At 38.4% G+C, this 15,335-nt stretch overlaps 1 protein-coding gene across 2 annotated transcripts in view; it reads right to left on the reverse strand.

The window, feature by feature from the left end:
* Positions 1–15,335, reverse strand: part of brinp2 (bone morphogenetic protein/retinoic acid inducible neural-specific 2) — a 253,346-nt gene that overhangs the window by 38,209 nt on the left and 199,802 nt on the right. For both annotated transcript variants that reach the window (XM_023261639.3, XM_023261640.3), the window contains one exon: positions 14,870–15,106. In XM_023261639.3, the coding sequence (XP_023117407.1) occupies positions 14,870–15,106 (237 nt within the window). The remainder of the gene's footprint in view (positions 1–14,869; positions 15,107–15,335) is intronic.

Genomic DNA, 15,335 nt, shown 5'->3' on the forward strand with positions numbered 1-15,335 from the left:
CAGTGTGGGACTGCAGACAGATTCTGCACTTGCAATTTAATGTGGTAGGAGTTCAGAGCTCAGCTGTGCCTCTCCTTTCCACAGGTCTGGGTCCTGACATTGCACCAACTGCCTATGGGCATGGCTGTTCACTGACTGTAGAAACTATTTTTTTTATATATATAACTGTCATATGAAAATCCAGCTGGATGCGTTTCTCAGAAGTCAGGGATACAGCCCTAAAGTGTGGTGAGGGTGACCTCCCCCCAGATTATGCTCAGTTACACAAAAGATCAGCAAATGCCAAAAGCCCGTCCACATAAACATGACAAAGACATGTTTGCCAAGGTCAACTAAAGGTCCCACTTTGTGAATATTATGGTCAAAGGATAAGCTGCTCCCTTCCTGTGTGTCACCATCCTAATGTTTTTTGGTGTTATTTCTTTGCATGGCCCCAGCTGTTAATAACAGAGTGTGTAGGCTGAGTGTTTGATACAGAGAGGGGCAGGTTAGGTGAAAAGTCAGCATTTTGTCCCCTGCAACACATATCTGCCTGTTACCATGGGTAACCACTTTCAAAACAAAAGAAAATGTCTTTTGGCTTTTTGCACAGTGCTAAAGCATGAAGGTAAACTACTGTTTCATTCTGATTCTTTACAATATGTGCTAATGACAATTGACACTGTCTGAAACTAATAAATATTAGAGAACATACTGTAGGATTGATGGAATATATAAGCCATGGGTACAATATGGTTAATCCCACAAGACACCGGCTGATGACAAGGGGTGAAAAAGGAGACAACTTGAACATTCCCCAAACATACCATGCACAAAAAAGACACCAAACAGAAAAGTGTCTCACATACTGTTTGTCCATGCAGTTACATTTTCCTTAAATAAAATAAATGACTGCATTTTCATAATGAGACCTTTTACAATAATGGCAAAAACCATGGAAATTAAATTATGCTACCATTCAATACACCCTCTGACTTACATATAAAAAAGCTTTTAACTCATCTGGATTTTCTCAGTAACAGCCTTTGTGATGTCTGATGCCATTCCATTGCTGCTCAAGCCAAGCAAATAAAGCCACCTCATCTCTTACCACTCAGTGGCTGAATAACATCATGATGGGGTGAGGGCGACCAATTCAGTGACGGCTTCATGAAATCCATTAGAGGTGAATTAATGCCTGAAATATGTGAGTGTGACTGTGTATTAGTGCTGATGCACTTGAGTGAATGTATTTTTTAGAGTGAGGTTTGTCACTGGAAGTATGTTGTCAAAACTGAAGTTTTTAGAAGTGAGCTCTGGTTAAAATGAGAGATAGGTAAAATCCATTTTTAACATATCAGTGTTTGGCAATTCAGTTTTTTAAAATTTGTAACATGCTAGGTGTTTCAAATAAGCCCTCTTCTTATCTTGCACCACATTTGTGATGATGGTGAACCAGAAAAGAAATGCTGCCATCCTCTTGGAAGTCAAGTTCAAGCCATCAATCCCACACAACCTGACTTGCCTGTGAGATGAGAAAGACTGCACTCTGAAAGCCTGAACAGTTACTAACTTGGTTGACACTTGTTCGACTTTTGTTTTGTTTTTTTAATCTGTGAACTTCCACTGCACCTTTGAGTGTTGTGGGGACATAGCTATCAATAATAAAAGTAATCCACTGAATTTTCTGTCACTCAGATGCTCCACATGCATGAAGACAACTGTGGTAGGGTTTCCAAATAGAAATTGTTTGGATTTCACCAAATATTTGATAAATTCACAGTCATTACATGACATACAACCTGGCTTGATATTCAAAATAGACATGAACATCTCACGCTCTACAAAATGGGACCTTTACGGCCCAAATCAATATCTGCCAAGTCAAAATATTACTTTACAAGTTTCTTCTCAAACCAGGCAAAACTCTGGCAGGCAGTCAGCTCCAATAAGAAAAAGTCACCACATCTTTACCTCTATGTCTTAAATTTGATGGCTGTTTGGCCTTAGGTCAGAGTGATAGCTCTTCAGCTTTCAGCAGACATTCTACTGCCACTAGCCATTTGTTTGAGAATGATTGCACAGGGACTTTTCCTAAAAATAGCAATTATGCGCATACAGCTACCCCCAGGTGTCCCTTCCCTCTTCAGCCTTTTACTGCTGATGTCAAACCTGAGGCCCCACGGGCGAAAGATGTCAAGTTCAGAAGGCCTGAGGATAACTGGGATCTTTTCCTGTTGTGTCTCTCCACTGCAATGCATGTCATCTATATTTAATCAATCCACTACTTTCTTTACAGTCATTTAGTCACCATTTGAGAGTTCACTAAGTTGGTCTCTCTGTATAAAAATGGGCACAGCTGTGACCTTAATAACTATCAGCAAAATTTCTAAGTAGTCCTGTCTGTCAGAATTTACAGCTGAAGGCATTCCTCATGAGGCGCTCCCTTCTAAATCTGTGTCAGTGGGCTTATTGGGGTCAATCCTAGAACCATTTCACCCTTTACTTTAGTGTTTAAATCCTTAAAATATATGTTACGAAGAAATATTGTGCCTTTATAATCATAGATTCAACAAAAGCCATTGCTACAGTTAGTCATTCTTTGCTTTTGGGGAAAAAAAAACATCATCTGTGGGCTTTGGAGGTCATCCATAACTGGTTCCAGAGCTATTTATCATCAGGAACAGCCTGATCTGAATTCATGCAGGTCATTAAGAGGCTGCAGCCGGATCCATTCTGGTCCATGTTCTCTGTTGTGCATTACTGTCAAACACATCTTCATGCAGACAATGCTTTCTGAGACTCTATTGGTGATTCTGTTCATTTAACTACCGAGAGTTTTCACCCTTTATGCACTTTCAAATGCTCATATAGCTTCAAATGAAAACATCATGCAAACTAAACTATATTCATGAACCTTTTCACTGCCACCAGTTTTAATTTTTAGACTCTCTCATAATTTAAATTGCCTCACATCTGGTTTGAAGCCAGCAGCACAAGTCAGGCAGAACCAAGCGACTTATTGGACTGCAGAAGACAAGTAGTTTCACTTCAGAACAGAATGGCAGCACTCAAAGTTGTGATTTAGATCACCCAGTAAATAATCTGAATCTTCTTTGGAATTTTGCAATGTACATGATGCTTGTCCTTTTGATTTCTTACCCTTTAACACAATGAAACAATGTCAAATTGAAGGCACAAATAGAGTAGTTACCTGCTGCAACTCCAATTGTATAAGTTGCTGCTACTCTTCACATTGGCTTTACTTTTGGTTAATCTTCTGTTGGTTAACAGATTGTGTTGTCACTTAAATTTGTACACCATAAAATACCATTAAATTAGATGTTTTCTTTTCACGATCTAAATCTATGGGGACTAAATGGTGTTAACTGACGCATGAAAAGTTTAAAATGTGGTGCAATCCTGTCTTGCTGGTTGGTACGTACAGTGTTTCCATTAGATTTAAAGTTAGATTTGTTAGTTCAGAGCTATTATCCATAAAAACTGTCTACTCCCTAAAATCTCTCTGCTTGTTAAGATTGTTCTATTTACATCTTGTTTATTTTTTTATGCAAAATACATTATTACCATAAAAAAAGCTAAAGAAAGTTACAGACTGTGACTCTCTCTGAAATTATTTAAAGGAAGTGATGCACAGTGTAATACCTAAAAGGTTTTTCCAGATGAATAAATCTCTGTGGGACTGATGTGAACTATGAAATCAAATATATTTCTACATCAGTGAGTCTCTAAACAATAACGCTATGATGTACAGGCTTTCATGCTTCAGAGTGTGGTAGGATGAACACACTGGACTCTAATAAACTCTTAATCCACGGTGTAAGCACAGGCTTGTGTTGGCTTTGACTAAACGTGTTCTATAATACACAATGTTGACAACAGCTGTAACAAAAGCACGCTAGAAGACAGATTTGGTTTGGGATTCTTGTGAAGAAGGAAGCCAAGAAGTAAAAGAAAGAGACAAAGGAAGAAAAAAAAAGGAAGAAGGCGAAGACTGCCTGTGCCAAATGTATTCCTTCTGTGGAATAAATGAGGGAAATGAAATGAGAAGGTAGAGGAAGAAAGTGTTGCCAAATCTTCAGCCAAGTTGAAATCTATCTCCGGGTCTAAAAATAAATAAATAAATAAATAAATGAAATCCCTCCTTGTTTTGACAAATCCTGGAAGTGCATGTGCTACATCTACACCCTGAGACAGCATGCTTTATGACAGCAATAAAGGCGGAAATGGGCACCGATTCAAAGCAGTGGGGTCCTGTTAGCGATGAGTGGAATCCATGCCAGGACTATTTGTAGGTGGTACCGAGTATCAAACACATTCCCGTTAGCTTGCAGGGATGCTTTTTCATTAACATAATGGAAGACAGGAGACAATTAGACAATCTGTCCTGTACAGAAGGGAGAAGATGGAGAAACCTTTGCGAGGTGCATATTCAGAGGGCGAGAGATAAACATTTACTGCTGAGATTTATAGATTCCTCTGTGATATATGGCTGCCAGCTGTAACAAGGAGATGATGGTTAAATAGTGCTGCCTGTCACTGATATTAATGAGCCGCCAAACAAGGGCAACACAAGCAAAGGAGGCTGAACACAAACTGATGATCAAAGTGTTTACATATACTTTAAAATGAACATTACAAAGGCCTGTACTGTGAAGCAAGCTTAACACGATATCTTTTCATCATCTGGCTTTACTAAACCTAACAACTGTAGTCAGATTTAAGCAGTCACACAAAGCTGATTAGAAATCTGAAAGTTTTTGAATGTCAGGTCCATAAAGATTTAACACAATTTTCAGCATTTGGGCTATGTATGTACACCACAATGGATCTGAAATGAAACAATCAAGATGTGCTTTAAGTGCAGACTTTCAGCTTTAAATTGAGGGTAGTTACATCCAAATCAGGTGAACGGTGTAGGAATAACAACACCTTTTATATGTGCCCTCCAACTTTATAAGGGATCAAAAGTAACTGGACAAACTAACAAAATCATAAATCAAATTGTCTCTTTTAACGTTTGGTTGAAAATCCTTTGCAATCAATGACAGCCTGAAGTTTTGAACCCACCGGATTTGAACCAAAGGATTTAGGTGGTCTCTAAAAAGCTCTTTCTGTCCTGCCTCGCTATATTCCACTAACAAATCTCCACAGGATTCACAGGAGGAAGAGAATTAATTAAATAATAAAGGTTGTTTTTTATGCATTGACCTGTTATCTCCAACATAACCTGTTCCAGAGCAGGTACAATAGAGCACAGGCTTCTCATGTTACATTGGGCCAGCAAAAGAGGTGACAATATTGGATAAAAATGAATCTTTAGCAGTGCAGATAGTTTTGCCAGTGAGATATCCTTTGCTGAGATTTCACTTTGCCCAAATGTAATTCAAAACTCCAAAGCCTGATACGGAGCTGACAGAAAATTCTGCTGCTGTATTTTTAATGGCATTCACTCGCTTATACATCTGAAAGCACCAAGCCTCACGATTCAGATAGTTTAAAAATACAATTCCAGAGGCAGCAGAAATGGCAGTCGTTCACTATTTTGTGATAAGAGCGCATTGTTTATTTTTTTTCTTACCTTTCTGTCATTTAGAGACACATACTTGTTGAGTCACATCATGTAGTGCAAATTGTTTTCACTGTAAGAGTCCAATGAGCAACATGCCCCAGTCTGTTAGTTTAATTATGACTATTTTTATGGTAAAAAACATCGGGTTAAATGTGACAATTACCTCATTAGAAAGTTGCCCCATTCTAGTGTATTTTGTGGATGTTCTTATTATTCCGAATAATTATTTTTCTCAATACCACGCTTGTCGCTAATGAAATTCTATGCACACAATAGAAATCTATCAGCAGATACATCAAAAAATAAAAACTGGACAAATAAAAGCAGAACTACCTCCATTGCTAGATACCGCAGACTAAAAGAGCAAATTTGCTTTGTTTGTTGTGTTTTGGTCAACTGGTGCTTTTAAGCTTTTTTTTTTTCTGATAAAGAATGTTTTTTGTCGTTCTCAAAAGGAAATAGTTTTTCTCTTTTTTGCACCTCAAAGCAGCAGATTCTTCAAACTAAACAACAAAACTGCCTCAAAAATAGCCTTTCTGAGCATTTTCCGATGTGATATTATTTTGTCTGTGCCTTCAGAAATAAATAAACTGTTACACAAAATGTTCCTCTGGCCACTACTGGGGTAAACATTTGACTGAGTTTAGGCACAAAGATTGCTTTATTTGCTTAAGGTTAGGGTGAGATTTCGATGATTGTTAAAAAGAAAACCGACATTAACTGAACAGCAGTTGCAAGTGTCAAAATCACACGTTTTGTTGACCTCGCCATCCACCCTGACCTCCTCCAGCTTGTTTTCTATACTCCACTCAACTTCACCTTCTGACAGCAACTGAATAATCTGCAATAAACTGGCATTTTTGAGTGCGCTGTTGTTTGACAACATCTGACAACAAGCCAAGTTTGAATTTGAAGTACAATCGAGCCGTGAGGAGGCATAGAGATTGCACCGTGGGATGCATTTGTCCTTTTTGAAATGCCTCTTCATACTTCATTGCCACTGTGTGTCACTATACAGAGCAATTATTAGAGGAAATGACTTCAAGTAGATGCCGCTGTGCTTGTGCCAGACGTCAAAGGTGTTTGTTGACGATGAGCTGTGACTTGCAGAAGAAGAGGTTGAAGTTTCGCTCCGCATTGTGCTTGCATTTTGCTACAACAACAGCCAGATTGGGTTTGATTTGCATGTGTGCGAGTCACAAAAAGCTTGACTTTGTCTCTGTTGTTCCTTTAATTTATACAATTTTGTAGTTTATATTGCATTAAAAGGGACCTATTATGCTTGTACACAATTTCGGGCATCTGGTTCTAATGTTGTGGCTGATAAGTGTATAGAAAAATGTTTATGCCTGACTTGTGATGGAAGACTACATCCGCCATTATGTCGCACAATAAGCGGCTAATGAAGGTAATGTTTACCAAACAGGAGGCGGGGTGTCCTTAAAGAAACAGGAGCTGAAATGGCTGAGCTGAGCAGCTGCTTTAAGGTCTCTAAACACTGTGTGATTTTAACAATCTTATAAGTTTAGTGTTTGCTACACTGTACAACATGAATCTAATAATCTTTGGGCACGACGTGAACCAATAGAAACATGCATTTCTATTGGTTAATTGACGTAGGTCGCAGCAGCAGTCACACTGTGAGACGATCGCCCCAAATTTCTGACACTGTCAGAATTTTATCGCAGCTTGTTTTTGGTCGTAAGACCATGACAACGGCCGTCCTTGAACCGGTCTCACAGTGCAACGTAGAACCACTGATTTAGAGCTAAGACCAAACATATCCACGATTCTCTCACCATTGTTATCTTTCGTCTCGGATGGCTGAAAATTGCAGTGTGTAGTGGCCTTTAAAGACCACTTTAGGATAAATAAGGTTGTCTTCTGAAATGTGAATCATGCAAACACACTTTCGTAGAATCCCAGTGACATATAAAGACGGAAACGAGTACAACAGGACTCCTTTAACATCTAATATTGCTTCAGCACATTGAGTTAACACTGTGTCTGGCGCTGTGATGCAGCAGGTACGTATATTATTTAAATGGTCATCTGGAATTGTCTTCCCATTACTGATATGGAGCGTTTCATCATGCAGCTGGTCTAAAGCTCTGCCTGTTAAGAAAAACAAAGACAGGATGAGAGTCTACAGCCGTGATAGAAGACCAGATCGCAAGATGTGTAAAAACTGAGCTTGAAAGTAATTTGTTTATGAGTCAGTTACTGGGAAGTAAATGTAAGAACTGTTATGATCGTGGCTGGTATCCAGATCTTCACCAAGTAATGTCTGCTATCATAGCTTTCTGTGATAAGCCTTGATCATATTTCATGGCAGATGTGGCCAGCCTGCAGACAAGTTCTGTTTATTCTATCTGGCTGAACATGAAAAAGAAAAATAAATAAATGAAACCATGCGTGTGAAAACTTGACAAGAGGATGAGGAGTCGAGGAAAAGCATGCAATGCAAGAAATAGTCACTTTACTAGCAGAAATGCTTGTGGTGTAAAGAATCAATGCACCAAAATGTGAAGAACTGCAAACTGAAACAGTTGCTCCTCAACGGGAATGACAGGAAACTATTTAAAGTATGACCTGATGCACCTGAACATTATTACATTACTTCTCATGTCCTTCCTCTGTCCAAACTGAATACAGCAGAAGATGAAAGGCTCACTTTTTCTGCCGTCTTCCTCCTTTTTCCCTCATGCTGCCTTTCTCTCAGTAGGGAGTTAACACTGCCTCCTACCCACCCTCGGAGCAGGGAATTGAATCTTAATTACCAAGAAGCTCCGTCTTATGTTTCATGTATGAGTGACCTCATTTGTTAGTTAGACCCTTCCCTCACACTCTTTAACATGTATGGTGGCCCGAGAACTTGAGCTCCTCACATCAGCAGTGGTACTAAAAGATCCAGCCTAATGGCACCTCGTTGGGTAGAACATGCAGTTGATATGCAAATTCTAACCCTAATCTGAATTCATTAGAAGATTGGCTCTTAAAGTTGGCACTTCAACCTGTGAGTCAGTGTAGTGTTGTGTCACCTGTGTTGGCTCAGGTTAGTTAATTATCTTCTGAAGTCAGCATTCCAAGACTCAGGGATGAGGATTTAGCACAGGCCAGGTTTGACTCAAAAGTGATGCCAACAAGCAGAGCGACCCGTTTATTCCATGCATTAGTTCAAACCTCACCAGAAGCAGAAGCAGAGTGTTTATCTGGCCGATTTGGGAACTTCTATTATCGATAAGTAGAGTATGGTTCCTTGTTTTTGCTGGCTAATTGTATTTATTGGTGTCATTTCCTACTTTGATTCACTGTAGCCTACAGAGAGCCATTTCAGTTACATATGGATATAAATGACACAGATCAAATATTTGTGGTTGTGTTTTAGCTGTGAAAGAGACTCATAATTGTTTCGTATCTCTGCTTTACATAAAGCATGCCTGGGCTCACTGGTACTAACAATGATGTATTGATGCGACTGTAGGAGAGCAGTGACTTGACAGGCAGTGACATCACCACATGACCCAGAAGTCACATAAGAAAAAATTAAAGCTCCCGAAAGAAATGACAAAAAACGTGGCAATATATACACAAAAATAATGACAAAATTGACACCATTAAATGTGTGAAATACAACAAATTACTTTGGCACACCTGTTGATGATACACGATTAGGGTGCTTTATTTTGAAAATCCACCACATGCTCTATGCTGATCCTGTTTCTGACTTCCTGCTCGGCTTGATCTGTTCCTTCCAGCTTGACATGAAAATAGAATAGACGTGTATTCATAGAGCAGAACAGCAAAGGGCTGCTCCTGGGATGCATCTGAAACTTTCTGTGATGGATAAACATTATCCAAAGTCCTAATCAGCTGTGGAATCAACTGGTAATGGGCAATGCTGAACTGCTAAATGAATGTATACATAATGCATACACAGACATTTTAACAATCATTTTACATATTAGAAAGTAAAATCTGCTTATCTTGTGGTTATGGTTGCTCATTGTGATAAGCATGCAGACTCATGGGCCCCCAGATAGCTTAACTGGTTGAGCTGGTGAAGAGGGGCTATAATCCCTGACGCAGCAGCCTGGGTTCGATTCCCGCTCATGGCCCTTTGCTGAATGTCTTCCCTCCATTCTTCTCCCTACTTTCCTGTCTGACTCTCTATTAACCTGTCTAATAAAGCCAAAAAAGTAACTTAAAAATAAGCATGCAGACTCATAACAGAGTCAAATGTCTACTAATCTCCAGCCCAATAAGTTTTGCATTTCCTCTTTAGTGAGCAGCCTTTGTTTGATTTTTCACATTATTATTTTTATTCTTTAATTATCCATTTGTGATTTATTTCCCCCCAAAAAATCTGCATCAGGAAAGTAAGTGTATACTTAAAAACACTAAGGGGCACATTACTGCAGGTTGGTTTTAGTCTTTTCTTGGGATTTGGAAGAAACTTTAGTTATATGTGTCGAAAACAGCAAGTCTTAGAAAGCTACTTCATGCAGGTGTGACTTGAGAGACTTCTTGAAGAAGTCGAAACATGATTTATTTGTTCCCTGTTAAACTACATACAGTCTATTGAGACTATTGTTAATAACAGAGAGAGAACAGAACTGAGCCGTCATCTGTCAAGGAAAGACGATCCAAAAGTACTTTAAAGTCTGTGATAGAGAAAAATAAATTAATATAATGAATGAGGCACTGCGACATTATAAACAAACTGTACAAAAGCAGGTATTAGACGGTTTGGTGCTAAGCCTCGGAGCTGGCTGTGTTTTCTAATTTCACAAAAACCGAAGGTGTGATGTTCCCCACGCAACTTAGTCACACCTTCCCAGGACATCTTTCCTCCCAAAAACCGTACCAGAGATCTATCCAGCAAAGAAAAGAAAAGAAGCTTAGAGCTCTTGTGATTCGTGTATATGCATGTGTGTGGTGGCTTTGGGCCTTTGGTTTTGAAATGGCTGAGGTTTGAGGGCATTAATCTCCTCTTTTCTCTCTCACACCCACAATGATTTAGTCTCCTCCTTGTCCTCCTTCTGTCTCTCCGACACACACATGAAAAATCTGTTACACACACCATCCTCCCAGTTGTTTTCCTCTCGCCACAATAAATTTATCAACCCATCCCAGCAGACGAGCTTCAGCCCAGCTTCCTAGGCGTCCCCAGAAGCTAAAAACCCACGATGTGTGTCTCCGTGTGCGAGTGTGTGTTGATGCAGGAGAAGGGCAGAGATAGAAATGCAGAGAGAGCGAGAGACGAGGAGGGAGAGACAATGAATACTAACACACAGCTCTGAAAGTCAAACAATATTTGTCTTATAGATTACCCTCTTCTCATTGTTCTGCGCTCATTTTTCATCCCAACTTGCCTCATGCAAGGTGGTTGCAAGTGCACGGAAGTGGATTGTGTGCGTTCCCCTAAAATGAGATAAAACTTTGATGACGCACTGAAAACAAGAACGCCTGTGGCGGTACAGTACACGCTTCTCTGTGCGACTCACTGAGGTTCCTTCCCTGATATTTTTAGCTTGTTACTCAAACACACGAGCCTCCGTAAGTACCAAAGGCCTCATTTTGTATGACAAAGAGCGCAAAGTTAAGCTCCTGACAAAAAACATAACGTCAGCGGAACAAGAAAAGCCTCACAATTACACGTCTTCCTCCCATCTTTTCAACAGTGTGTCAGAGCATGCTTATAAAGATTTAATATGCAGCAATAAAGAGACAACTCTGCAAAGTCAGGCGCTGTCAAAATGAGGCTAAGTGAATGCACAGAAACACTGTTTACCTACATATTGTCACTTACCGAGCAATTTCTGCTTAAGCGCCAATGCACACACACACACACACACACACACACACACACACACACACACACACACACACACAACCGCCCGAACTCAACACAACGCACTCGCAAAAGTGTAAAAGAAGCTGCCAGAAACCAGGCTCCAATTAAATCCTGCCTACACCTTCCAAGTCATTAAGGAGTGAGCTGGTGATGTGTTGAGATGTAGGGGGGAAAAGAGAGAGAGAGAAAAAACTTTGGCCAATTTAGGAAGTGACGCCCGACTTGTTCTGCATCATTGCCGCCATTACATCACACACCTGTGTCTCGCTGTGTGTGATGAATAGTTCTGATAAAGCAGCCCGGCTTGCTGAAAATCGATTTAACAAGAGTGAGATTTTACACCTGATGGGGCTTCTGTCACTGTGGCTCAGCATGTTAAAACGCAACCTTCACTTTACTGACTTTGCAACTTTGTCAAGCATTACTGGGTCAATATATAACTGAGGGACTTTTGAAGTCCATGGGATATATCTTGTATATACTTTTATTAGAAGTTAAAAAAAAATGTTTTTATATGTTCGTTATGATCATGTCTTTAGAAATTCCATAATTATTTATTATGGAAGCAATCACTTATTAATAAAAAATGACTGACTATCACTAATATGTCAACTAAATAACCATCCAAATTTAATACCAACCACCTTCTAATTAGCTAAACAATAATAAAATTAGTTTATTCAAACATTTTTTTGATTGTGTTCTTTTCACTTTAAGTTGAGATAATCATGACAGATATTTCTTTTTTGATAATATATCAAATTTATTTTTATATATATATATATATATATATATATATATATATATATATATATATATATATATATATATATATATATATATACATATACATATATATATATACATATAAATGTATATATATATATATATATATATATATATATATATATATATATATATATATATATATATATATATATATATATACATTTATATGTATATATATATATATACATTTATATGTATATATATATAATTTTTTTAAATATTTGAAAACATTTTTTCAAATTTGACTTTGAAATGTAGACTAGAATTCCTTTTACTGTCATTGCAAATGTTCTAATAAGCAAATGATCAAATATGTGCACCACAGATATTATATTATTACAAACAATAATCAAAAACAAAAAATCCTAAATCATTCAGATTAGATTGCATTTTAACAAATCCAATATATTCCATTACGTATTACCAAAAAATGCCATTTCTATGCAGTTTCAAAGCAATCTGAACTGAACACACTAGTATGTTTGATTCCACAGGAGCTTCAGCAAATAAGCTGAAAATACACAGCAGGCTGAATTCCAGTGAGTAATAACGTACGTCTCGTGTGTGTACAGACTGAATAAGTTAAGACAATATTGAATTCCTATTTAACTTTTCTTTTTAATTACCCACTTTCAAAGGCGGCTTAGTTCAACATAAATGAGTCACACAGTCGAGGGCTATTTCATAAGAGGGAAGAAAGGTTTCCACGCTTTTTCCCCATAAAGTCTTAAATGATAACTTTCACTATTAAATAACACGCCATCAAATGCACCTTCAGACACAATATGAAGCATCTAATATTTAATATACTGAAGTTATCAGGTTTTCATATAATACATGTTTTATGAATAAGATCTACTGCAGTGGAGCTGTAATCCAGGTAGGTTGTCACTCGTCGTCTCTGTTTGTAAGTAAATTTAATGTGAAATTATGAACACAGTTGCAGGAATACTTCACAGGTACACACTGTATAAACTGTGTGAGTGTTACCGAGAGGAAGCTGCATCCAGCCTGGAGCAATAAATCATCACCATCCCACTTGTTACATCTGGAACTGGAACCGGAAAGACTTATGCAACGCGGTCCCTGTCCAGTTGTCCGCCTCTCAGCTCTGCTTTTCTTATACACTGTAACACAGTCGGTACATCCTCAGCACTGAGCCAACAGGAGGGTTTTATCCACAGAGCTGCATGTGATGTGAGGCTAAATTCACAAACTGCAACTCGTTAGAGATGATTCAAAGGAATAAACACATTTTTGTCAGGCAGCACCATGTTTTTTTTTTGTGAAATTAGTGATTAAAGTTGAAAGAAGACTGTTTTGAAGGTTATATCTTTGCAGAAAATGTCTGTTGGTTCAACACCAAAGCAACTAAATCAAAATCATACAAAACGTACAGGATGTGAAATGCAGGGATTTCAAAGCTACAGTATATCTGGTATCCCTGCTGTTATTTCAGAGGTTCAAATTGTATCAGAACAATTCAGTATCGACTCGTGTTTAACAACATTTCTTCAAGCTCCTTTCCTTGTATAAAATTCGCTGGTGTTGCGACTGAACTGTATGATCTTGCTGGTTATCTTAGCATTTTATGGTTGCAGCCACATGAGTAGACTCTTTCTGTTCCTAAGTAACGGTGATTTTGCTCAAATACGAGCGGAGAATAAATTAGCGTTACATCGATTTAAATTAAGCACTTAGACCCATTTTGAAGAAGCCATTTAGTGCTGGCTTTCAAAATATATTTGGTGCTGTCCAGCTGCTGCTGTACGATGAATGACTAATGGCAGTGTGACGTACAGATGGCACTAACTCTGATCAGGATTTTCACATTTTTCTACAAACAAAAACTCAAAAAAACTTGCTTGAAACACATCACGTATAATGACTATCATAGAGCCTAATTTGTGTATTACACCTAAATGATGTCCTTTTGACAAGGTTTAGTACACATAAATATATTCTGCTGGAAATTGTAGTTAGTGTCTGATGTCTTTTTCTTCCCAAAAGAAAAAAAATAACATTTTTTGGAATATATGAATACGCAAATACTGTTCAAGAGAACAACACGCACAGATAAAAATGCAAGTTGACTATATCAGCCTGCAAATTACCCTGGATGGAGATTTATAATTCATTTTGCAAAATGGGTGTTCGAGGTGGCTTTTTTCTGTTTGCTCTCAGTCAGACTTGAAAATAAAGTTAAAAATGATTCAGCTTTTTGGGAAGCTTGCACTAGTTGCCCTGTTTTGTGCAGGTGAGAGTGCAAAGTTTGCATAGTGATGGAGTCACAATTGAAAACAATTTTTTAATGTCTCATATATACAAATTAAGCACACAAAATGGAAGGGGACACACATTTCCAGATGAGATCAAATCTGTAACAGTGACATGACGTAATATTGGAAAGTGTAGCTTAAACACTAAATCTCAAACCTACTCTAAGTGTAAACCATACCATTAGCATACAACATGCATGAACTATTAGCAGGATTTCCAATAGCCGTACCAGTCCAGGTTTTGGACCCATTTGTTGACTGAAACTTTTCTGGTTCCTGTTGCCACCAGTTTAGACGCTAAACCAAAGCATCATTCAACACGACGTCTCTTTAGTTCAAAACCACCTCAACAGATAAAACACTTGCCCCTACCTGATTCCATGAACTCTTGGTTGAAGTTGTTCCAGGCCTCTTTACTCTTCTCCAGGTTCTCCTCCATGACCTTGATGTCGGCGAAGGGACAGTTGCATTCTGGGAAGCGGGCAGAACACCGGCACCAGCAGTCGTTGTTGCGGCAGAGCAGTTCGCCCTCCGAGTTGCACGCCACATAGCTGAGGGCTGCCTCCACAAAACGCCCACGGAGGAACTCTGGCAGGACATCTTGCAAGCCTGGTAAAAAATAAAAAAAAAAGAGCAACACATGGTATGGTAAACACATGGGATATTTCTGCATTTTCAGAATATGGTGTTTTTCTCACAAGCTGGTTCCACATGCTTTCACATGTTATTTGTGTGAGGTTAAATGGAGATATGTTAGAAATGTGATTCTGCGTTTTTGGCCTTTGTACATAACATGAAAGGATTTTTGATACATTGGAGGACATTGTGAATTAAAATT

The sequence above is a fragment of the Amphiprion ocellaris genome, chromosome 10, assembly GCF_022539595.1.
Source record: "Amphiprion ocellaris isolate individual 3 ecotype Okinawa chromosome 10, ASM2253959v1, whole genome shotgun sequence".
In the NCBI taxonomy this organism is placed as follows: Eukaryota; Metazoa; Chordata; class Actinopteri; family Pomacentridae; genus Amphiprion; species Amphiprion ocellaris.